This window comes from Sus scrofa, chromosome 1 (genome assembly GCF_054392235.1).
Source record: "Sus scrofa isolate SSC_HxYL_T2T_F1_AM1 chromosome 1, Sscrofa_HxYL_maternal_Yorkshire_Landrace_v2.0, whole genome shotgun sequence".
NCBI lineage: Eukaryota > Metazoa > Chordata > Mammalia > Artiodactyla > Suidae > Sus > Sus scrofa.
In genome coordinates this window covers 84,205,677-84,231,649 of record NC_139383.1, presented here as the reverse complement: position 1 = coordinate 84,231,649, position 25,973 = coordinate 84,205,677, and the positions used below count along the sequence as shown (strand labels likewise).

At 35.5% G+C, this 25,973-nt stretch overlaps 1 protein-coding gene across 3 annotated transcripts in view; it reads right to left on the bottom strand.

Moving 5' to 3' along the window:
- Window positions 1–25,973, bottom strand: part of IBTK (inhibitor of Bruton tyrosine kinase) — a 98,801-nt gene that overhangs the window by 38,668 nt on the left and 34,160 nt on the right. For 2 of the 3 annotated variants that reach the window (XM_005659413.4, XM_084964275.1), the window contains 11 exons: window positions 24,469–24,646; window positions 22,482–23,075; window positions 21,556–21,642; window positions 20,290–20,372; window positions 20,172–20,209; window positions 19,649–19,745; window positions 14,037–14,138; window positions 11,075–11,192; window positions 8,099–8,159; window positions 1,879–2,000; window positions 139–251 (listed from right to left, as the gene is read on the bottom strand). In XM_005659413.4, the coding sequence (XP_005659470.1) occupies window positions 139–251; window positions 1,879–2,000; window positions 8,099–8,159; window positions 11,075–11,192; window positions 14,037–14,138; window positions 19,649–19,745; window positions 20,172–20,209; window positions 20,290–20,372; window positions 21,556–21,642; window positions 22,482–23,075; window positions 24,469–24,646 (1,593 nt within the window). The remainder of the gene's footprint in view (window positions 1–138; window positions 252–1,878; window positions 2,001–8,098; window positions 8,160–11,074; window positions 11,193–14,036; window positions 14,139–19,648; window positions 19,746–20,171; window positions 20,210–20,289; window positions 20,373–21,555; window positions 21,643–22,481; window positions 23,076–24,468; window positions 24,647–25,973) is intronic. The other variant, XM_001924870.7, reaches the window with a different exon arrangement.

Below are 25,973 nucleotides of genomic sequence, written 5' to 3'. Positions count from 1 at the left end.
AAGACTACTTTATATTTGTATAGCCCCATCAGAGGTGGCATATAATAATATTTAATAAGTGTTAAATGAATTAGATAAGGAATAAAGACAAGAATGATTAGATCAGAAAATTTATATCCTAAAACACTTTCCACTAACCTGTAGATGGTGGACTCTGAATAATATCTGAAAGGTTATAACCTCCAGAACTATCTGACCGCTTACGTGGCTTCTTTTTTGCTTTTGTTTTTGTCTTCTTGAACATACTTTCCCTAGGAAAAAAGCAAATGTAAAAATCACTTTAAAAAATAAAGTTAGAAGTGAAACATGCACTTTGAGCAACAGAATATAGTATTTTAGTCAAACAGAAAACACCGAAGAATATGCATGCTCTAGTTCCATTTATCTATGTGGCCTGGAGCAAATTACTCAGTTTCACCAAATCTCAGTGTGATCTACCACTTGTTCTAACTCTAGCATTTCAGTAAAAGTTAGAAGCAAGATGTTATATAGGAAAATACTTTGAAAAATAAAATGCTGCACATGTTCACACCCAAGCTATTACAAACTATGATCTTGGACTAGAAATAGTTGGCAATAAGTTTTAAAGCATTTCAGGGGCTACTTAATTCTTTGAATTAAGTATTATTAATCAGAAAGGGAAAATAAAACTATCTATGAAGACTACAATTGTCTTATTTCACCTAAGAATTTTAGATCTCATTATATAATTTATCCAGTTATATAGGTCAGCTATGAACACTATTATTTTTTAAAGAATATTTATGTCAATGTTAATAAGTTTATTATAATTTTCAATATGATAGGATGTCATACATCTAGGTCAGATATCAATAAAATTCAAGTATCCCAGGCTACCATCAAGTCCTAGAAGAGGTTAAATTTTTTTTTCTGGCAGCAAGAACAGTTTCTCAGTGAGCTTACATATTTAATAAACATACATATATATATACATTCACACATATATGTAGTAAACGACTTGAACATTCAAAGACTTTATTTTAATAGGTCATTTACCAAGTAGAAGGACAGTAAATGCTATAACCAGCTGATAAGTGAGATTAAAATGTGGGTGGAAATTCTAAACAGGACTTGTCAAATGGTCAACAGGAAATTATGCAGAACATGGGATATTTCGTTGCAGGACTCTCAAATGACAGTGATTGAAGGTCACAGCTCCTGAACCAGTAAGGTTCTCTATACAGAAGGGTCGAGAAGAATGGCTGATGCACTCCCCTTAGTTCACCCTCCTCAGAAGGCAAATTTCTCATCTTCTGCTGAGGAGGGCAATCACGTGGTTGAAGGGGGATAAGGAAGAGAGCAATGCTCTTTGAAAAAGTCTTTTTAAAAAAATTCTATTTTCCAAATCTAACCACCTAACCCTGGTCTCCATAAGCCTAGTACCCCTAATTCTTAAACCTTTCCATAATCCTGTTTTAATTTTTTTCTGTTCTAAGTCATTACTGCTTGGCAACCACCTTCCAGCCTCCAAAACTGTTAACATCTCATGACTGCAATTCACTCCTTTCCTGTTCTCTTTGCTATAGTGCAATATGCCTTTTGAATTTTTTTTTAAACTATAATCTCACCAGGGTTCAGAAAGGTAATTAAGGTAAATGTACTTACTCAACCCAATATATTTAACCAGAAGGCTACCTTCCTTTTATATTTCTATATAATTTTTTATATCTATAAGAATTAATTTTGCATTTACTTTGTATTATATCAAGGCTAAGAATGAACACAAATACCTATTTTTTTATGTCAGGTTTCTCAGTTTTTCCTTCGGTTATTAATATAAAAGTGTCATCAGTATCCAAGATTTGGTTGGGGAGAGGAGGAAAGGAAGAAAAGGAAAAAAAAGAAAACAGAGCTCACGAATAATTCTGTTCCATATTTATTTCTTCTTTCAAAAATATATCTCCATCTTCTACATCCAAATAGCTAATATCTGGTCCATCCTGATATGGTGTAATGACTCTTTTATCCATTGCTGGAATCTATAGAAAAAAGATGTCACTTTTTAAATACAAATTTATAAAGTAATTCTCTCTCCCCTTCAATCTACAACCAGTAAAACATCTACAGTCAACAAAGGCGACACTAGGACACCACAGAATTCCATACATTTGCACATCTAAAGGTGGGGGGATTGGAACATGCAGCAGACGGAGGTGGAATCAGAGGGAACAGCAAAGTCCATGTCAGCAATCCTGGGCCTCTAACTATCCCTGAGTCCACAGCTTCCGAGAATTCAGTGGCAACAGGCAAGGTGGTGCACACAACTCTGGCATCCTGAACAAAGGGTGCTGACAACCACAGGTAACTGGGTGGCAGTGGCAGTGGGCCCTGGAATCCAGCCTTGCCACTTCACCATCTACAGTGGCAGGGCCCATGGACTTTATGCAACACCAGACACAAGAGGGACATACACAAACCTGGCTCCCCCACCCCCATCATCCTCTTCACCCACACAGAGAAGCCTGTTACTCAAGGAATCCTGGACACTGGGAAAGACCCCATCATCCCAGTGATGACAGTAGCTCTGGCAGGAAAAAAGAAGTAAGGACCCTGAGGGAACAAGAAGTAATAGGGAAGGCACAGAGGCACACCTCTTAGAGAGCTGGTGAAGGCTGGAAAGTGTCAACTCTCAAATATAACCAGAGACAGCTCAGGTAAGAGAAACCAAAACCTTGTGTTACAGCGCCATCTACTGGAAAGCAAAAGCAAGGACCTTGTCATTAACTTCAAATGCACTTGCAGAGGAACAATTCATCAAGCAAAGTGAAGAAGCACTGTAACACTCTATCACAAGAAAATGACAATTCCCCAGAAATCAAAGTCACAAAATATTTCAATCTAACTTAAAGAATTCAAAATAGTTATCATGAAGGAACTCAATGAGCTGTACAAAAGTCAGAAAGGCAATTTAATGAACTCAGGAATAAAATTAATGAATAGAAATACTTTTTTTTTTTCCTCAGAAGAAATACTTTACCAAACAGATTAAAACTCTAAAAATGAACCAAACAAACAGCAGAGCTGAAGAACTCAATAAATGAGATGAAGAATGCATTACAGAGCAATGGAAATAAAGCAGAGCACATGAAAGAGAGAATTAGCAAGCTCAAAGGTAGAAATCTTGAAATGATACAAGAGGAAAGTGAAACAATATTTAAAAACTGAGGAATTCTATGAGAGCTATATGACTCCTTTAGGCAAGACAGCATTAGGGTAGTGCGTATCCCAGAAGAAGAAAAGAAGAGGAAGGGAGCAGAGAGTTTATTGAAAGAAATAATAGATGAGACCATTCCAAACCTGGAGAAGGAATTGGACATACAAGTCCATGGAATTAAGAGAACACTTAGTTATCTAATGCAAAATGACCTTTTCCAAGACACATAACATAAAATTGTCAAAAGTCAATGATGAAAAAAGAATATTAAAGGCATCCAGTGCCTTTAATATGGGTGGTGCCTACAAAGTAACCTCCACCAGGCTATCATGTCTCGGTGGAAACCTTACAGGCCAGGAGGGAGTGAAATGACATCGTCAGAATACTAAGAGATTAAAACTGCCAGCCAAGAATACTCTATCCAGCAAAGCTAGCATTCAAATATGAAGGAGTGATAAAGACTCTCAGACAAACAAAAGCTGAGGGAGTTCATCACTATTAGCCCTGCCCAACAAGACTTGTTGAAAGAAGCACTTCTAACAGAAACAAACAGGCAGAAAGTACACAAGATTCAGCATGATGATAGAAACGGAACCAAAAAATTGCAACTTTTTATCAGAGCATAAAGGTTAAAAGGAAAAAAAAAAGAAAAAAATAACTGGTAGCAAACTCACAAGATAAAATGGGATAATTTAGGAAGAAAAATATAAAAGAGGATGAGGAAAAACTCCTTTAGGTAAATGAAGATAACATACTATCAGCAGAAAAATGAGTATTTTACCTATGAAATGTTTTATACAAAGCTATAGAGCAGAGACATGAAACATAAGAAGAGGGAACAGAATTCCCTTTGAGGTGCAGTAAAACAAATCCAACTAGTAACCATGACGTTGTGGGTTGGATCCCTGGCCTCGCTCAGTGGGTTAAGGATCTGGCATTGCCATGAACTGTGGTATGTAGGTCGCAGACATGGCCTGGACCCTGAATTGCTGTGGCTGCAGTGTAGGCTGGCAGCTGTAGCTCTGATTTGACCCCCAGCCTGGGAATCTCCATGTGCTGCAGGTGCAGCCCTAAAAAACAAACAAACAAACAAACAAACAAAAAAAAAGAGGAAACTGAGTAAATATCACAGAAAACCACCAAACCAAAATGACAGAGAAAAACACAAGAAATAACAAACAATGGAGATAACAAGAAATGAAAAAACAAAACATAAAATTTCAGGACTAAGTCCTCATCTATCAATAATCACCCTAAATGTAAATTGATGTGAATTCACCAATCAAAAGACACAAAAAAGATGGATGCATTAAAAAACAAGATTCAACTATATACTGCCTCCAGGAGACACACCTCAGGTCTAAAGAAAACACAGGCTCAAGGTGAAGAGATGGGATTACACTCCAGGCAAATGGCAGCCAAAAGAAAGTAGGTGTAGCCATACTCATACAAGACAAAAACAGATTTCAAGCCAAAAACGTTAGCAAGAGACAAAAATGATCAGCACATAATAATATAAAACAATTAACAGACCCAAAGGGAGAATTTGACAACAACACAACAATGGCAGGGGATATTTAATACCTCACTTATATCAATGGATAGATCATCCAGATAGAAAGTCAACAAGGAAACAGCGACCTTAACTGAAATGTTAGACCACATATATTTGATAGATCTGAACAGAACATTACATCCAAATGCAACAGAATACACATTCTTCTCAAGCAGATGGAACTTTTTCTAGGGTAGGCCATATGCTGGGACACACACACAAAAAGTCTCAATAAATTTAAAACTAAAATCCTATCAAACATCTTTTCTGATCACAATGGTATGAAACTAGAAATAAAAAATAAAAATACTGGAAAAATCACAAGTGTATGTAAAGAACATTCCACAGGACAACTAGTGGGTCAATGAAGAAATCAAAGAAGAAATTAAAAATTACCTGAAGACAAATGAAGATGAAAACACAATACACCAAAATCTATGGGAAACGGTAAAAGTGGTACCAAGAATTTGTAGCAATAAATGCCTACCTCAAGAAACAAGAAAAAGTTACCCACCTAAAGGAACCAGAAAAAGAACAAATGAAAACCAAAATCAGTAGAAGGAAGGAAATATTAAGATCAGAGAAGACAATAGAAAAGAAATGTTTTTTGAAAGGATAAACAAAATTGACAAGCCCATTATGTAAACTCACTATGGAAAAAAGGTGAAAGCCAACCTAGAAGAAATGGACAAATTCTTAGAATCATGTGACCTTCTAAGACCAATTTAAGAAGAAACAGAAAATCTGAATACACTCACCACTAATACAGAGATTGAAAGAGTAATCAAAAAACTCCCCAAAAACATAACCCCAGGACCAGATGGCTTCATGGGTAAATTCTACCAAATATTCAAAGGAGATTTAATACCTATCCTCAAACTATTCCAAACAACTGAAAAGGAGGTAATGCTTCCTAACTCATTTTACAAGGCCAACATCACCCTGATACAAAACCAGACAAGACAACTTACAGTGACAAAAAAAATCACAAGCTGGGAGTTCCCATCGTGGCGCAGCGGAAACGAATCCAACTAGGAACCATGAGGTTGCAGGTTCGATCCCTGGCCTTGCTCAGTGGGTTAAGGATCCAGTGTTGCTATGAGCTGTGGGGTAGGTGGCAGACGCAGCTCAGTGTTGCTGTGGTTCTGGCATAGGCCAGCAGCAACAGCTCCAATTAGACCCCTAGGCTGGAAATCTCCATATGCCACAGGTGCAGCTCTAAAAAGACAAAAGACAACAACAACAAAAAATCACAAGCCAATATTTCTGATGAACATAGATGCAAAAATCTCCAAACAAAATATTAGCAATCTGAATTCAAAATACATCAAATGGATCATAAAACGTGATCAAGTGAGATTTTCACTACAGATTTAAGGATGGTTTAACATCCACAAATCAATCAGCATGATACACCACATTAACAAAATGAAGGATAAAAAGCATATGATCACCTCAATAGATGCAGAAAAAGCATTTGCTAAATTCAACACCGATTTATGATAAAAACTCCATATATAGTGGGTATAGAAGGTATGATATGCAACAAACCCACAGCTAACACACTCAGTGGTGAAAAACTGAAAGCTCTCCCTCTAAAATCAGGAATAAGTCAAGGATGCTCATTCTCACTACTCTTATTCAACATAGTATTGGAAGTACTAGCCAGAGCAATTAGGCCAGAAAAAATTAAGTAAAACACATCTGAATTGGAAAGGAAGAAGTAAAACTGTCACTATTGGCAGGTGACCTGACTTTATATATAGAAAACCCTAAAGACTCCATGAAAAATCTGTTAGAAATAAAAACAAATACAGGTAAGTTGCAGCATATAAAATCAATGTACAAAAAAACTGTTTCATCTCTATACATGAACAATTATCAGAAATAGAAATTAAGAAAAAAATCACAGAGTTCCTGTCGTGGCACAGTGGAAACGAATCTGACTAGAAACCATGAGGTTGTGGGTTCAATCCCTGGCCTCGCTCAGTGGGTTAAGGATCCGGCGTTGCTGTGAGCTGTGGTGTACGTTGCAGATGCGGCTCGGATCTGGCATTGCTGTGGCTGTGGTGTAGGCCGGCAGCAAAAGCTCTGATTAGACCCTAGCCAGAGAACATCCATATGATGTTGGTGCAGCTTTAAAAAGACACAAGACAAAAAAAAAAAAAAAAAAAAAAAGAAAACAATCACATTTATAATCACAACAAAAAGAATAAAATACCTAGGAATAAATTTACCAAGGAGGTGAAAGACCTGTATGCTAAAAATTGTAAGATATTGTTGAAAGAAACTAAAGATGACACAAATAAATGGAAAGATATTCCATGTTCATGGACTGAAATTATTAACATTATCAAAATGTCAATATTACCTAAAGCAATTTAATTCAATATAATCCCCATCAAAATCCCAATAATATTTTTCACAGAAATAAAATTCTAAGTTCTAAAATTTATATGGGTACAGAAAAGACCCTCAATGGTCAAAGCAATACTAAGAAAAGAGAACAAAATTGGAGGTATCACACACCCTGATTTCAAATTACAAAGCCATAATAATCAAAACAGCATGGTATTAGCAGAAAAAAGATACAAAGTTCTTAGAATTGAAAGAGAACTGAAAGCCCAGAAATAAATGCTTGCCTATATGAACAATTAATTTATGACAAAGGAGCAAAGAATATACAATGGAGAAAGGAGTCTCTTCAATAAATAGTGCTGGGAAAACTGGACAGTCACATGCAAAAAATTTAAATTAGACCAACATTAGTTAAATTTTTGGTAGTGAGCAAGCTGGAGGGTACATATACAGAAGTAGAAATTTAATGTTGTACACAAGAAACATATGTCATAAATCAATGTTAAAGTCAATAAAAATAAATAATATTGTTAAAAGCCCATGTTTTTACACTGTCCTGATCTTTGACAAATAATGGGAGGTCCCCTTGTGGCTCAGCGTGTTAAGGAGCCAACGTCTCTGTGAGGATATGGGCTCAAATGCTTGGCCTCACAGGTTAAGGATCCAGTGTTGCCACAAGCTGTGGCATAGGTCGCCAATGCAGCTCAGATCTGGTGTTGCCTGGCTATGGTATAGACCACAGCCGAAGTTCCAATTTGACCCCTAGCCCAGGAACTTCCATATGCCATAGGTGAGGCCACAAAAAGAAAAAAGAATTTAAAAAAAAAAAAAAAAAAAATCTTCAATTTTGATAATTATATTCACCTGTGGAATCTGTAAAGAAAGCCTATTTCCTCATCTTTAAAAGATCCTAATGTATCAGAATTCACTAGAAAATTGTTCCATTAAGTCTGACCAAACACACTGCTTTCTTTAGTTGACATTATCATTGACGAAAACCTAAACCTTACCATTTTTCGGTAAAACACAGAAAGATCCTTCAAAACACCATCACTTAAAACATCAAGAGACCTAAAAAAATAAGATATAAATTCTATCTTAAGACTCAAGTAATTTAATACCTGTCAATATTTTCAAATATGTAGAGACATTTTATATTGTTGATAACAACATTGATAACATAATGTTGTTGAACATTTTTTAAAGCATTAATATGCCAGCTGCAACAAATTCTTATTGGAAGTATGTGCAGTTCTATATTTCATATAAACAGCAAACATATTAGAGAAACATCTTGAATAAAACTCAATGTAAATAAGAAAGAAAAACCTTTTCTATCATAACAGCAAGTACTAGTTTTCAACCTTCCTTTTTCACAAATTATAATCTTTACCTACAGAAGGAGTATTAAATTGATAGAATGATAGCTTAACTATCAGGTACATGAAATCTATCTAGAATTATCACTGCTCCCAATTACCTGCATGATATTAAGCAATTCACTTTCTCTCTCTAGGCTTTAATATCTTCATGTGCATATTAACATTGGAACTAGACTTTGAAGTAGATTTTAAAGAACTCAGGTTCCAAAGAGGTACTCTGAGGCATCAGTAAAACTTTAAATCAAAGTTTACATTCTAAAGTATATTTCAAACTACTTTTAAAACTAATACAAAGCATGTTCAAATCTGTACTATACCAGTTTTTTTTTTTTTAACATTTTGAAGATAAATAGCTTGTGATGCTTGACGTAGCTCTCCTTTCTCAACATCTCTGTGCATATTTATTTACACTTCTACCAAACACATATTTGATTAGGAATGGTCATGTAAATTTTTGCTTTAATGTTAAGTTTAATGCATGTCTACTCGTAAAATCATTCCCTAGAGAACATGTGCCACCCTTAATAGTTCAGCTGACAAATTTGTCATAATAACTGAACAACAGTAGTGTAACACATCATTTTCTAATATGTTTTAGACAGATTTGGCGCTTATTTCACATTGTGGTTGACTTATCTACAAATTAAATGAACTTAATTTGGCAATACAAAGTAAAAAAAGTTGCTATGATTAATGTAATGTCAGCAAAAAAATTAAATTTATTCTGAAACCTTTGCCAGGTTATAACATTAAAATACTAGAGGAAATCTGAAATGACATTGTCTAATATCCCATAATACTAATTTGCATTTGAAAAGCATTTTCACAAAATAACAAAGCATTATACTGCCAAAGAGAGTTTCCTCTAAATTGAACACTAAGTGGCAATTATTAAGAATCTGACTGATATGCCTTTAAAAAGAGCAGAAAACTTTAATTCAAAATGTATTTTAGAATTTCATTAAAATATCATCCTGATTTTGAAAGATGAGTTATCAAAAAATTGTTATCATTTATAATTAATTATATGGATCAAGGTTTTCTTGACTATTGGCCAAAAAACTTTCATGGGTTTTCTCATCTTCATATGAGTATATAAATAGAATCTACATCATAAGGTTTTCATGAAAATGAAGTAAATCTTTATATTAAAATATATATAAATCTCCTTATATAAAAAATCCTGAGAATGCTGCCTAGCACATAGTTTATCATTATTATTTTTATTTATTATTATATTACTAGTATTGGTTTTTACTATTAATAACTATTATTATGGCAGTGTTAGCTATTGTTACAGTTAAAACAAAATACTTACATTGGACACTGACTTTAAATATCCAAAAAAAAAAAGGCAACTGATACCAAGTACTCTGAAATTTCTATGTTCATCAAAAACACTCATTTCTTCTCATAACTGACTTTTTGGTGAGTAAATATAATAAAATTCTGACCTTATATTAAAAAATAAATCTGTAAATTTATCTCATTAAAAATTCTGCTAAAAATAGTGGGAAACAATAGGATGAAATTTCCAAGATTCCTCTAATTCTAAAATGTCTATGACCCCTAAATCATTAGCATTTATCAAATTCTTTCCAGGAGTTCCCATTGTGGCGCAGCGGTTAACGAATCCAACTAGGAACCATGAGGTTTCGGGTTCCATCCCTGGCCTTGCTCAGTGGGTTAAGGATCTGGCGTTGCCATGATCTGTGGGGTAGGTCGCAGATGTGGCTTGGATCCCGCGTTGCTGTGGCTCTGGTGTAGGCCAGTGCCTACAGCACTGATTAGACCCCTAGCCTGGGAACCTCCATATGCCATGGGGAGCAGCCCTAGAAAAAGGCAAAAAGACAAAAAAAAAAAAAAAAAAAAAAAATTCTTTCCATCCAGGTAAATATCAATATATTGAAATATTAGCTTATGAAACAGGATATATATATTATATATAATATATATATATAGCCCCTGATTTATATATATAGCTGATTTTTCATGTAAAATGTGTCACTTTTCATAAGGAATATTTCACTACTCATTGATTTCTACATCAAGGCTTGAACACATGTATCTGTTTACAATAAACTAGACCAACAAAATTTTTTAAGCCATCTGCTACCTACAGGCTAAGTTTGACAAAAAAGTCAATATACAGTATAGGAGATATATTATAATAAAGAGAAAAATAGAAATCAACTAGTAATCTATTACACGCATGCATATATGTGAAATAATTCAGTACTGGCTTAATTAGTACTATAGATAGTTTTCAAAAGCCAAGATAACAATTGTATAGTTATACATTAGCCTAAACAAGCAAAGAAAGATAAACATATATAAAAATACAGTTGTGATAATACTGTCCCACAACTTTCCAACCATAATATAAGCTCCATTGAGAGCAAGGATAGTGTCTATTTGTTCACCAGAGAATCTTAGCAATTGCTGTATATATTAAGCATCTAAACACTAATGAAATGATTAAATCCTCTTATATTTTCACTTTTTCTACAAAGCTGGAATATATCATCATTCACTTTTAAGTTATTAATATATTTGCTATTACATATACATTGTTTTCCAACAGTCTATATATACCTAACCTACCTTGCTTCAAGTAAAGCTGCCATATTCAGTCCTATAAACTGTAAACAAGACAGTTTCAATTGTTCAGCATTATACATTGCTGCAAATTCCAGTAGCATCACAGAATTCTTCAGGGTAACTACAAAAGAAAAGATTTGTGAAATGAGATGAAAGGCATGCTACTATAGCAAATGAAGTATACTGATTTCTCAAGCTGACAGGTTTGAACATTTAGAAGAAGGAAAATTAAAAGTAGTGTCTTGGGGTTCCCTGGTGGCCTAGTGGTTAAGGATATGGCATTGTCACTACTGTGGCTTGAGTGAGGGTCACTAGTGTGCTTTGGTTTGATCCCTGGCTCAGGAACTTTCACATGTCACAGACATGGCCAAAAAAAAAAAGAAAGAAAGAAAGAAAGTAGTGCCTTGCCAAAAATAACTTATACTAGGACAAATATAAAACTCATTTTCCCTTCCAATATGCCAAAGAAATTTTAAATAATTCATTCTGAGGAAAAATAAACACATAAAATTTTAAGCAAAAGAAAATACACAAGGTATGTATAACTGGGTCACCATGCTGTACAGTAGAAAATTGACAGAACACTAAACCAGCTAAAATGGAAAAAAAATAAAAACCTTTATATTTAAAAAAAAAAAGAAAAAAAAGAAAATACACAGGGTACGTCACAGTGCCATCTAAAAGCAAACACATAAGAATTGAAATCTTCCATCTAACCTTTCTGGAATATTTTTAACTTTCACTGATAAACAACATTCCTTTTCATTTATATAATATGGAATAGCCATCCTCTTGAAAACTAAAAAGATAAAACTAAAACAAACTGATGAAATCATTCTATAAAATATATTTATGTTGAATAATCTATCAGACTTTATGTGAGTATATTTGCATTTGTAAACACACACACATACTCTATATTTAGAAAATAAGTACATCTAAATCTTACTGTATTATCATTCATTCCAGTGCAGAATCTGGCATACTGTACAAGAGATGCTAGATTTTGTTACAATCCTTGTAACTTTGTATATGCGCTGTATTTTGCTAGAAACTATCCCAGAATATTCTACTTACCTAACATGTTGGCTTCCCAAACCTCTCCACTCTTTTCCTTATTTACTCTGAGTCCCAGCCAACAGAGGAACACAACTATTTTCTATACCCGGCTTCCTCCATTTCTTTTTTCTTTCTCTCTTGTAACTCAGTCAAAAGTTATAACTGCAGACAATAATGATTTCTGCCTCACTCTTGACTAACCCCAAGTTTCAACTAATGATGAACCCAAAGTCTCCCATTTCAGAGAAATACAAATGGATCATATAAAGTTTTTGGCTGGGAACAAGAATCGCCAATAATCGGAGACCAAAATTCTTTTGAGCACTTCTCTTGCTAGATTCTAGGAAGATCACGGAATTCATTAATAGGGGCAACTGTGCAGTAGGAGCCAAAAAGGAATAACCACGGGGTGCCAGGAAAGTCATCTGAACAACTGAAAATATCACCAATATGTAATTTTTAAACCTACTGTATATTCTGGTCATTATTTTAATGTACAGTCAGCCCTCTGTACCTGCTGGTTTCACATCTCTATATACAGAGGGCCAGCTGTATTCATGACACTACACCATTTCATATAAGGGACGTGAGCACCTGTGAATTTTGGCATCCACAGAAGTTCCTGGAACCCCAACGTACACTGAGAGACAACTGTATTTCCCTTTTCTGTCTTTAAAGATCAGAGCTGTTGTTCTCTTTTTGATAATCAAGGAGAATGTCTTCCACAGAGCTAAAGAAAAGTAAGAAACTAGAGCTAAGAGAACTATCAGCAAGTACAAACTGGAAAAATTCGACAGGAAATCCCTTCACACTTTCTGAAGAGGCAATGAAGGAGAACAAAAATAAGACTAGAGAACAAAGAAACTTTTCTATCAGGCTAAGGAAATTTAAACTTTATCCCAGAGTAAGCAACTAAAAATATTTAAGCGGGGGAAGACATAATTACTTCCTATAGAAAGATTAAAGAGGAGTTTCCATCATGGCTCAGTGGATATGAATCTGACTAGCAGCCATGAGGACACAGGTTCAATCCCTGGCCTTGCTCAGTGGGTTAAGGATCCAGTGTTGCTGTGAGCTATGGTGTTGGTCACAGATGCAGCTCGGATCTGGTGTTGCTGTGGCTGTGGTATAGGCCAACGGCTACAGCTCCAATTTGACCTGTAGCCTGGGAACCTCCATATGCCTGGCCCTAAAAAGCAAAAAAAAAAAAAAAAAAACAAAGAGAAAGATTAAAGAAAGAGAAATTGGACTTAACAAACTAGTATGACACTACACAGCAGGGATGGATAACAATCATCTCAATAACCACAGCGAGAAGGAGAATACAAAGGTGAGGAAATACAATTAACACAGGATCAATCAGTTTTGACAGCTGCGATTTGAGTGTAAGTTACAAAATTACAAAAAGTAACTTCAGGTGTCAAAGTTGAGTGTTAGGATGACAATCATGCAATTAACTGAAATAATGAACAGAGAGAGGAATAAAAGAAAACAGAAGTGTTTGATCAAATATAATGATGAAATGGTTTACATTAAAATTTCAGCAAACAATAGGGTAGCTAGGCACACACTTAAAAGATCAGGGCAAGGGTAAAAGACCTCTGCTTTCAAACTCTCATCCTTAAAATTCCAAAATGAATTTCATGCTATCTTTATTATTCACAGTTGTATGACATTTCCAAAAAATTAACATATTTCAATTCTAAGATATACATGTTTTCACATATTACTATCTCTAAAATAAGTATGTACTTACAAATGATGACATTAAATAGTTGAAATATCTTGACATTTTTCATGATACAAAAACATGTATTTTACCACAAGCTGCATCATAAAGTCAATAAAATACCACAAATCCTGGATCAACCTGAAAACACTAAAATTCTAATTCAAATATACTCACGTTTTTCAGTTAATGCTACTTCGCAAATCTCTTTCAATCGAGTTATGAGAAGCTGATCAGCCACCACAAGAACACTGCAAATAAAATCCACATTCTGAGATTCTAAAAAAGAAAAAGAAAACAAGTATCACTCTTTATTATTTTGTACACATTATACCTAGGGGGAAAATTTAGGTAGTTAAGACACTGAAGAAGAATTATGATGATTTATTTTCTAAAGGTTGAAATGGCAAGAATGATCAAGAGTAGTAATTTCAAAACATTCCTATCCTCTTTTAGATAGAAGGCTGTTGGGGAAAAAAAAACAATGCTCTGGTTCACACTAAGACCATAAAATGGGCAATTTGAATAGGTCTTTTTTAGTGTAAAAGGCTATTATAATGCCTGACATTAAAATCTCCCATTGCTGTTAAATGTTTCTCAAACTAATAAAGTGGAAAGTCAAATCTCACCATTAAAGGTAACATACAGGTATATGTTAAACAGATACATATATGTTAATATGTATATACATGGGGGAGGGAAGGAAGAGGTGTCAATTAACACTCTTAGGTTCCCTATTTAAAACAAAATTAGTCATCAAAGAGTACATTTATTAAAAACTATAGAAGTTCCTGGAATTGCCGACATGGCGCAGCGGAAACAAATCTGACTAGGAACCATGAGGTTGTGGGTTCGATCCCTAGCCTTGCTCGGTGGGTTAGGGATCTGGCATCAGAGTGAGCTATGGTGTAGGATGCAGATATGGCTCAGATTCCGTGTTGCTGTGGCTGTGGCCAGCAGCTGTATTTCTGATTTGACCCCTAGCCTGGGAACCTCCATATGCCATGGGTGCAGCCCTAAAACACACACACACACACACACACACACACACACACACACACAAAAGTTAAACACATAAATAAAAACTATATAAATTCCTTAATTTAATACAACCTTGGCCCAATGATAATGACCTTAGGCAATGCTGGAGTCACTGCCAGAACAGTAAAATAGGAAAAAAACCAATACAACCACCATAGGAAGAAAAGAAAAAAAAAGGGTTAAAAAAGAAAAAGTGAAAGTAGAAAAACCATTTTAAAAACCGAGGGAGAGGTGACATCATTGTACATGGCAGACTAAGAACAACCTCAAAAATTCTTCTCTACAAAAGCAATAAGAATATTACAAAAAAAATTTCAAAAATCAACTCTTTCAGAATTCAAGACGTTAGCCAAAACCTTGCAATAATCTAGGGAGCACTGACTCAGAAAAACCGGCTGAATCCTGCGCAGAATGGTGAACTTTGGGACATAGTAGCCTCTCCTATTTAGATACTCCTCTCCTCACCTCTCCTCCACAGCAGTCTTGAAAACCATTAATCCTGCTATCACGAGCAGAAAGGAGCACCTAACAGCCACTGAAGGAGACAGAACAGCTGTGGAGCAACATTATCAAATAGTTGTCATTATTTGACCTATGTGGCAATTTCCTGGGAACCCCACAGCAGGGTTTTTTGACCTGACTCAAAGCTTACCCAGTGTGCAAAGCCTCAGGAGAGGGCATTTATTTAAAACAATCAGCAACTGCTTAACAGTGAAGCTGCCTGATACAATAGGGGACAGAACAAACAAGAAGCAGGTCAAAAAACCTTAAAAAGAAAAGAGCTATCATGACTGAATGTTTGTGCCCCCTTAGAGTTTGCATGTTGAAGCTGTAATTTCCAAAGTGGTTGTATTTGGAGATGGAAGCTCTAAGGAAATAATTAAGGTTAAATGCAGGCAATAAGGGTAGGCTCTGACTTGACAGGATCAGTGTCTTTCCAAGAAGAAACCTCAGAGCTATACCTTCCCCACCTACCCCTTCACATGAGTGTGCTCTCTCACTTTCTCTCCACCACACCAGACAAGCACTGAGGAAAGACCATGGAGGACATAGCAAGAAGGCAGCCAGGTACCTGCCAGGAAGAGAACCCTCACCAGAAACCAACCTTGCCAGAACTTGATCTAGGACTTCTAGCCTCCAGAACTGTGAATGATAAATTTCAGTCTACATTGTTGTGGCCATCTGAGAAGCCTAGTACAAGGGTCCATAAGGGGTTTTGAAGTTTTAACAAATTCCTGTGAATCTAAAAGGCCGCACATACACGGAGGGCTGTGCATGTACCCAGAAAAAAACTTAAGGTGGCCCAGGAGTCTTTCATGGCTCAGTGAGTTAAAAATCCAGTGCTGTCACTGCTCTGGTTACAGCTATGGTGTGGGTTTGATCCCTGGCTGGGGAACATCCACATTCTGTGGGTGCGGCCAAAAAAAAAAAATTCAGAATGTATTTGGTAAATGGCAGGGTGCTGGCGATGCTGCTGACAATGACAAGTAATAAAGAATGTGGAAAAGTGACTGGATTCTGAACAAACACGTTCAGCATTATTTTTAAAAAATAACAAGACTTAAGAACTTAGGCCCAAAACTCTTACCTCTGGCTGACTCTGAGGCTCTACAGAAGCAGGAAATAAAAGCTAAGGCAAAATTGTAAATTGCCTGCCTAAGAATTGAAGCCATGCCACAACACATACAAAGAGCCACTAGGCAAAGGCTGGGAGATTTAACGGTCTAGACGTTTAAGGAAAATTCTGTCTAATTATTAGCTGACAACTAAGATGACCAAGAAGAGACTTCAGTGGTCACATATGACCAAAAACACCAATTTTACAGATTAGTTACAAAAAGTCACTAAACAAAAAGGAAAAAAAAAAATCCCCTGAAGAAACAGGAGAATCTGATTTCAAGAGCTGCTGCATATTGTTATTTAAGCATCCAGTCTTCAACACAAAATTATGAAAAGATGAAACAGAGATGTTAAGTATGGCCATACAGAAAAAAAGCAGCCAAGTAGATCTGTCCCTAAGAATGCCAAGATGCTGAACTATTACAGAGTTTAAATCAGCTATTTTAAATATGTCCAAAGATCTGAAGGAAATAATGTCTAAAACTCTAAAAGAAAATATGAGAATAATATCTCAAAAAATTAAGACCATCAATGAAAACAGAAACTATAGGTCAACTGAGATTATCCAAACTGAGGAACAGAAAGAAAATAAACTGAGTATAAGAGACCTGTGAAACATTATCCAGCATAACAAGATACATATGAGAGTCCCAGAAGAAAAAGAGGACATAACAATATTTGAAGAAATAATGACAGAGAAGAAGAGAAGTTAAGAAGTGTAGTGTAGGTTTCAGGAGTTCCCATCATGGTGTAGCAGAAACGAATCCCACTAGGAACCATGAGGTTGCAGGTTCGATCCCTGGCCTTGCTCAGTGGGTTAAGGATCCGGCGTTGCCATGAGCTGTGGCGTAGGTCACAGACATGGCATAGATCCTGAGTTGCTGTGGCTGTGGTGTAGGCCAGCAGATTAGACCAGATTAGACCCCTAGCCTGGGAACCTCCATATGCCGTGGGTGCAGCCCTAAAAAGACATAAAAAAAAAAAAAAAAAAAGTGTAGAGGTTTCGTATGCAACCAAAGTTAAGTTGTGGATAATAGCCAAGATATGGAAGCAACCCAAGTACCCATCAGCAGATGAATGGATAAAGATATATACATATCACACATACAATGGAATATTACTCAGCCATAAAAAAACCCTTTGCAACAGCAGACCTAGAAGGTTTTATGCTTAGGGAAATAAGTCACATAGAAAGACAAATACTCTATGTTATCATTCATGGAATCACGAAATCTAAAAACAATACAAAAGAATGTACATAACAAGACAAAAACAGACCTACAGATACAGAGAAAAAGACAATGGTTACCAGCAGGGAGAGGGAAGAGAAAGGGGCAAGGCAGGGTTAAAGGATTAAGAGATATAAACTACTATGTATAAAATAAATAAGCAACAAGGATATATTCTACAGAAGAGAGAAATAATATTATTTCATAATAACTGAGTATAATCAATAAAAATATTGGCTCGCTATGCTGTATACCTGAAACTAGTATTGCAAATCAACTACACATCACATTACCTGACTTCAAAATCATATTACAAAGCTATAGCAATCAACTCTGTAACATGCTGACATAAAAGTAGACACATAGACCAATGAGACAGAATAGAGAGCCCACAAATAAGCCCTCATATATAGCCATCTTATCTTTAACAAAGTTATCAAGAATACAAAATGGAGAAAAAACAGTTTCTTCAATGAAGGGTATTAGGAAAAACTGAATATCCACATGCAAAAGAAACTGGACCCATATATTACATTATACACAAAATTCAACTCAAATAGGATTAAAGACTAGAATTTAAGACCTGAAAGCGTTAAGTCTTTCAGAAGAAAAAAGGGGAAAAGGTCCTAGACATTGGTTTTGACAATGATTTTCTAGATGTGAAACCAAAAGCAAAAACAGGAGTTCCCTGGTAGCTCAGCATGTTAAGGATCTGGCACTGTCACTGCTATGGTTAGGGTTCAAACCCTGGCCCTGGAACTCTGTATGCCACTGGCATGGCCAAATAAATAAATAAATAAATAAACAAACAAGTGGTATTACACGAAACTAGAAAGTATAGCAAAGTCAACAAAATGAATAGGCAACTCTGGAATGGGAGAAAATATTTGCAAACTATATCTGAAAAGAGATTAATACCCAAAATACATAAAGAACTCCTACAAATTAAAAAGCAAAAAAAAAAAAAAAATTTAAATTAAAAATGAGCAAAAGACCCACCTGTCCCAAGAAGACATACAGTGGCAAACAGGTAAATGAAAAGGTGCTCAATGTTCATATTTATCAGGGAAATGCAAATCAAAACTATGGGATGTCACCTTATACCTGTCAGAAAGGCTATTATTAACAACAACAACTACAAAAAGATAACAAGTGTTTTGGAGAAAATGGAACCCTTGTGTACTGTTGGTGGGAAGATAAATTGGTACAACCACTATGGGAAACAGTATGGAGATTCCTCAAAAAAATTAAAAATAGAGCCATAAAATGATCCAGCATCCCTACTTCTGAGTATTTAGCCAAAGGAAGTGAAATCAGGATCTTAAAGATATAACTGTATTGCCATGTTCATGGGCAGCATTATTCGCAATAGTTATAATATAGAAACAATCTTCAGATCGATGAAGAAAATGTGGCATACACATACACACAACAAGAGACTACACCACTCCTATGACTAAAGACACCTACCTGGTAAATTAACATGGCTGTATCGCCTAACAAAGTGTATAAATGCTTTTCATAGATTTCAATTCAATTATCAGTCTATTTCTTTTACTTCAGACGTGTTCATGTTTGCACAAGGGGAAATACAGGCAAGAAGAACTTTTATAGGCTATTTGTCAAAACTACATTCCTTGTCATTTCCTCATCTCAATCATAAGCAGCTGGGTGTGAAAATGTTTAATCTTAAACACTATTAACAATTCTTAAAAGAGTTCATTTTCATACAGGTAATGAAAATTTTCTTTTCCATTCCTTCACTGTTAGTAGCCATTACTATTGCTTAGTTTCAGTTAAAGCCTCTGTTGATGGCTTATTTCAATTAGAGTAGAAATTAATATTCATGTGATTTTCTCATTTGTGATTATATTTAAATGTCCTAACTCTTATTAATACCTTTTATCACCACAGCTTCATCAGTATAGAGGTAGTCCAAAATAACTTTCAGTATATCAGAATGTATTGGCATTTCCAGAGCTGCACAACTGGAAGCCTGAATAAAATAAAATAAGATAATTTTACACTACAAAAATACTACTACAGACTGAGGTTATTGATACGAAAAACTTTTAATAGGAATCATATCAAACACAAAAAAATAACACTATATAAAACATAAAGTTAAAATGAGATACATTTCATTTTAAAATGCTCTGTAACATGAAAAGGAATCAAGAAAAATTGAGAAAAAAAGAAACACATTGGTATTCCAAATACAAGTCTAAACAATAACGAGGAACTTATTTAAGTAGCTTTTTTGCAACAATTTTCATCTCAAAATGTTGCTATTTTTCAGTAGGCTTAAGCTAAAGTTCAATACAAAAGAAAAAATGAGTTAAAAATTTTTTAATCTCTTTAGTAATTTCCCCATAATATAAACTGTCATTACCAACCTATGTGGTTTCTGCTTAAATCTTACCTCAATCCATGAGCTACTCAGCATACTGTAAAAATACTCTGAAAGGAAAAAAATTCAGTAAGAATAGAAAAACAATACTAAAACAAATAAAACAGCAACTAACAAAAAATGTACCTACCAAGTCTAGCACAAAGAACACATTTATGACAAGGAAATTCCTTTCCATCCACTGATTTCATGGTCACATCACATAAAAATGAACTGGGGAAAAAAAATTTAATTGAAGCAAGAGCAATTTCTTTATATAAGTAGCAAATAAGCAAATAGGATCTGTCTTAACTTTTGATTTTCTCCTAATTAAAGGTGGCAGAGGAGTTCCCTTGTGGCACAGCAGGTTAAGGACTCAACACTGTCACTGCAGTGGCTCAGGTCGCTGCTGTGGTGAGCATTCGATCCCTAACCCAGAGACTTCCATATGCTGTGGGCACAGCTAAAAAGCAAACAAATAAAAAGGATGGCAGAGAAGGGGCAACTTGAGGGTACACATATATAAGGAAGTACTTCATTTCCTTCCACTTTAGGGAAAATAAGGCCTTACAATAAAGATAATATTTGAAAAGATAACTGAATAAATACAGATAAATATTTTTAGAAGTCTTCTAATGTTCCTTTTTATTATAGGCCAGGTGTTAGCAATATGATAATCAGTGACCCTGTTGTCAAAGGTCTTGAATTCACTTATTTGTACAATCTATTCTGTGCTAAGCAGGCTAGATTCCTCCCTTTGTTTTCTCCAAAACTTTTCACTAACAAAGTATAAAAACTTTAAAAATAAACATATTTTAGATGAGTCTATTTATTATGGAAAAAATACTAAAGGAAATAATCTTCATAATGAAATAATTATTTGGTTTTTGAATTAATATCACTGTCTATAAAAAATACAAAATTCAGGAGTTCCCATCATGGTGCAGTGGAAACAAATCCAACTAGGAACCATGAGGTTGTGGGTTCGATCCCTGGCCTCGCTCAGTGGGTTAAGAATCTAGCATTGCCATGAGCTGTGGTATAGGCCAGCAGCTACAGCTCTAATTAGACCCCTGGCCTGGGAACCTCCATATGCTGCCAGTGCAGCCCTAAAAAGACAAAAAAAAAAAAAAAAAAAAAAAAAAAGACAAAATTCAGGGAAGAAAAAATTAAAATTTCCTTTCTTCATTAAAAAGTAATCAGAAAAAAAGTGAACTATATCAATGTCTTACTGAGCAGTTAAAATTTTATCCATTTGCCTCAATGCTCTCCAACATTTCCAGAAATGAAGAATATTAGTAAAGATAAAAGGGAATTCATCTACACATTTTGCTTCATATGAGTAAAAAGAGCTCTATTTCCACACTTAGGTCCCCAAATCTAGACATGAAAGGTTTATCTTCATTTCCTAACTTACCATTTTTTCTGACTTAGTTTTAGTTTATTACCAGTTTTCTTGGCAATGACATTAATTTCTTCATTTTCAAATCTGACTCCATCTAACCTATCAAGAATAGATAAAAATTAATTGGTGAATATATTCCCCTTCCAAAACAAACAACAGAAATCCAGCAAATTAGCTCACAATTGAACACAATTACATAATTTGTATCACCTAGAAAAAAGTATCTCCACAAATCCCTACTCAGTGATAAAGAAATATCCTACATTCTCCTTCAATTTTACTTAACATTCAAAATATATTAAACATCATTACTGAAAAAACAAATGAAAGCTATGACACAAAGCCCTTCACTTTTTTTTAAAGACACCATACACTCTTCTCTCTTGCTCCTGCCCCACAACTAAGGTTATACTGCCACAGGCAACATAAATACCTTAAAAGTAGAAAATTCCAAAAAAAACCTAGCTTATAAGATGACAAATACTGTGTAAGCACTTTACCAATAATATTAAGTCAATCGTATGCCTCTGATTTTATAAACTGAGAAACTGAAGTTCAAAGAAATAAGAAATTTGCCCTAGGTAGTCATAGCATAGCTAAGAGGCATATATAGGTCATTCTAACTTCAGAATAGCACATTGCCTGCCAGTCCATCACTGAGAGTTCAAACCCACTAACAGCTTTCCCATTCTTTAACATTTTAATCCAGGGAACCCCAGAGAAAGCTTGAGCATAAAATGGAGAAATGGCAAGGAAAGGAAAGGAGAAGGAAGATGAAGAGGACATGTGGGAGGGTGTGGAGGTCAGGAGGAGGAAGAGAAGCAGGACTAGGAACAGAAGCAGTAGCAGCAGCAGAGAGGAGAGAGGGCTAGCAGAGGATTACTAAAAGGAGGACATAATAATAAGTTACATGAATGGACATTAAGGAGGAGTCATACCTACTACTCAAATTACTGAAACCAAATTTCTTTGCAACATTTTGCAACATTCTCACAGGATCATCTTCCCCAAGGCTTTTAACTTTTTTGGAAGATCTGGATTTACTTTTCTGCCTCTCACTATGAGCTTGATTACTTTTATAAACTTCAAATGCTGACTTCTGATTATCTTCATGTGAAATTTTTTTATTCAAATGGCAATTCACAGTGCCCTGATACTCTTCTGGTTTTTTGTTTAAATTTATTCTTGGTTTGAAGCCATGAGTTAAAAAGTCACAAGTATCTGTGTATATAAACTGTAGAAGGTATTCAAACAAGTCAGGATGAACCTTCTCTACCACAAAGAGATGGCATCCTGCAGAATCTTCATCTTTCCGGTAAACATCTGTAAAGTCTGAAGTAGTACCATCTGAAAGAAACAGTTTCTGGAAAAAGTCAGAACGCACTGCCAAAATATATTTATGTGCAGGGAAGATTCTACTGCCAACTTGAAATGTCACATCATGGATGTTGTCCATTTCATCCGTTTCCCTCAACAGTTTGCCAAAGTCTTCAAAAAGGGATGATGAGGACACAGTTGGAATTTCATACAGGCTAGAAGTGAAACAAAAATTATTTTTACTTTCAAGATAATGAAAAAAAAAGAAAAAAAAAAAAAAAGAAAACGTCCCTGCCCAATTCGTTTAAAGTGTAATTTCTTTTTTATTTAACTTAGAAAATTTTAAATTTGGTATTTCCAATATATAACATTGCATACAGGCTTAGATACTATGTCACCCTATAATTTTTTTCTATTCCTTTATGTATGTGTTTTTTTTTCCTAAACTAAAACGACAAAAATTAAGTTTCCTTTCAAAGCAGTGTTTTCTATTTCCACAAGGAAACACTATATAAGATAAATTCAAATGATTGTTTCATAGAATATCTTAATTATTGAAAGTATAACTAAAAACACTCAAAAAGAGGAGAGTACAGTCTCAACCTTTTCTTCTTTTATCTTTTTATTTCAGAAGTGGGGAAAAATACATACTGAGAAACCAGTAAATAAATACTTCAGGTCCCAGATCCTAGAATAGGTTAGAAACTCAAGAAAATAAACACACACAGGTCATATCGGTACCTTAAAAATGCACGCTCCCCTTCCCAATATACATATCACCCATCCTTCCACGTAGGGTGACCAACCCCCTGTTCTGCCTGGGACTGAGGGGTTTCCCAAGAGAGGAGACTTTCAGCGCTCAATATGGGACAGACCTGACAAACCAGAAGGGATGGTCACCATATCTCCGGAAACTTTTCCCTCTTCACTAATACCCTTGATATTTGTCTGGCCTGAGGTAATGGAAGATTTGCACTGAGACTCACAGTGCCCTCCAGATGACTCTACACTACTTCTTCTTTGTCATTTCTCATTGTATGCAAGGGTCAGCAATTTTTATATATTACATTAATGAATAGTTCTATTTCTCAGAATCTGAGAACCTCAAACAGATCACAAAGTACTAAAGACATGAACGTTACATATATATATATATAAAATCTTCAGTATTTTCCATAAATATCAGTTTCCAAACTAAAAAGAACACTCATCATTTTCAATATAATAAATTCCACTTTTAATTTCTTTTTTTTTTCTTTTGCTTTTTACAGCCACACCCACAGCACATGGAAGTTCCCAGGACAGGGGTCAAATCAGACCTACAGCTGCCAGCCACAGCCACAGTTACAGCCACACCAGATCCTTGACCAACTGAGCGAAGCTGGGGATTGAACCCTCATCCTCATGGATAGTAGTCAGGTTCATTTTCACTGAGCCACAACTGAACTCTCACTTCTGATTTAACCTGGCAACATGATTATATGTCTGAAGTCTCTACAAGACTTGGCAACAGATCTTCAATTTAAATTTGTTCCAGGAGCTACTGAATACAAAGAAAACCCACTGACTGTTCCCTCTAAAAAAGAAATTTAATATATACAAGTATACCTTGTTTTAGGATCTGACTGCAAGATTGCGAAATTGCATCCACTTGGATCTGTGCTGACACTAACAGCTCTGTGGGCAAAAGTAAGTTTCTCAAGTCGAATTCTTTCATACACGCTATTTATATCAGAGACACAAGACACATCTGGTGAGGAATTATGAAGGTTTGATAAAATCTCTGCTAAAAAGAAAAAAATAAATTTCCATTAATCAAGGCTTTACTTACTGAAACAGTGACATGATTTAGGAGTAAATGCAATAGGAAAACAATAAGGAGAATAAGGACATATCTTTTGTCTGTATTAAGTTCTGAAGAACTACATCTCTTTCTTTTTTTTTTTAGTTTTTTTTTTTGTCTTTTGTTGTTGTTGCTATCTCTTGGGCCGCTTCCGCGGCATATGGAGGTTCCCGGGCTCGGGGTCCAATTGGAGCCGTAGCCACCGGCCTACGCCAGAGCCACAGCAACGCGGGATCCGAGCCGCGTCTGCAACCTACACCACAGCTCACGGCAACGCCAGATCGTTAACCCACTGAGCAAGGGCAGGGACCGAACCCGCGACCTCATGGTTCCTAGTCGGATTCGTTAACCACTGCGCCACGACGGGAACTCCTTTTTTTTTTTTTTTTTAGTTTTTTTTTTTAGTTTTTTTTTTGTCTTTTGTTGTTGTTGCTATCTCTTGTACATCTCTTTCTTCAACACAGTTTACACCCTATCTATTCACTGTATTACAAAGGAAAATTTGGTGAGTCAGTTCTCAATTACCCACAATTTTATCCTCCACATGCAACCAAAGTTGTCTAAAAGAAAAATATAGTGTTACACTACCTTTAAAAATTTGTCAGCTTCCATTAAAAATATAAAAACTTGCGAGTTCCCATTGTGGCTCAGCGGTAACAAACCAGACTAATATCCATGAGGACACAGGTCCCTGGCCTCACTCAGTGGATTAAGAATCCGGTGTTGCCGTGAGCTTTGGTGTAGGTCGAAGACGCAGCTTGGATCCTGTGCTGCTGTGGCTGCGGCATAGGGCGGCAGCTACAGCTACAATTTGACCCCTAGCCTGAGAACTCCATATACCTCAGGTGTGGCCCTAAAAATACAAAATAAATAAATAAAAACTTAAAACATATAAACTTAGCACTGTCTATATATTTTAAAAATACATAAACATGGCATCTTCATATAGTCTGTTTCCTTATTTACTTGCTCCCTTCCTTCTTCTCTCCCTCCCTTTCGTGTATTCAGCAAATATGAGTGACCACATCGTGCTACAGTGACACAGTGCTTATCAGTCTATCCCTAGTGATATAGTCACGAACAAGTAAGGCATGTCCCTACCACCTGGGAATACACAATCCAGCAGAGGAGACAGACACTAAATAAATGATTTTATTACTACAAGTCAGATCAAAGCTATGAAAGAAAAACATGAAATGTGCATGTAAAGCACTGATTCTGCCTGCAGTACAAAAAAATGTTTAAATTAAAAAAAGAGATAATGTAGGAA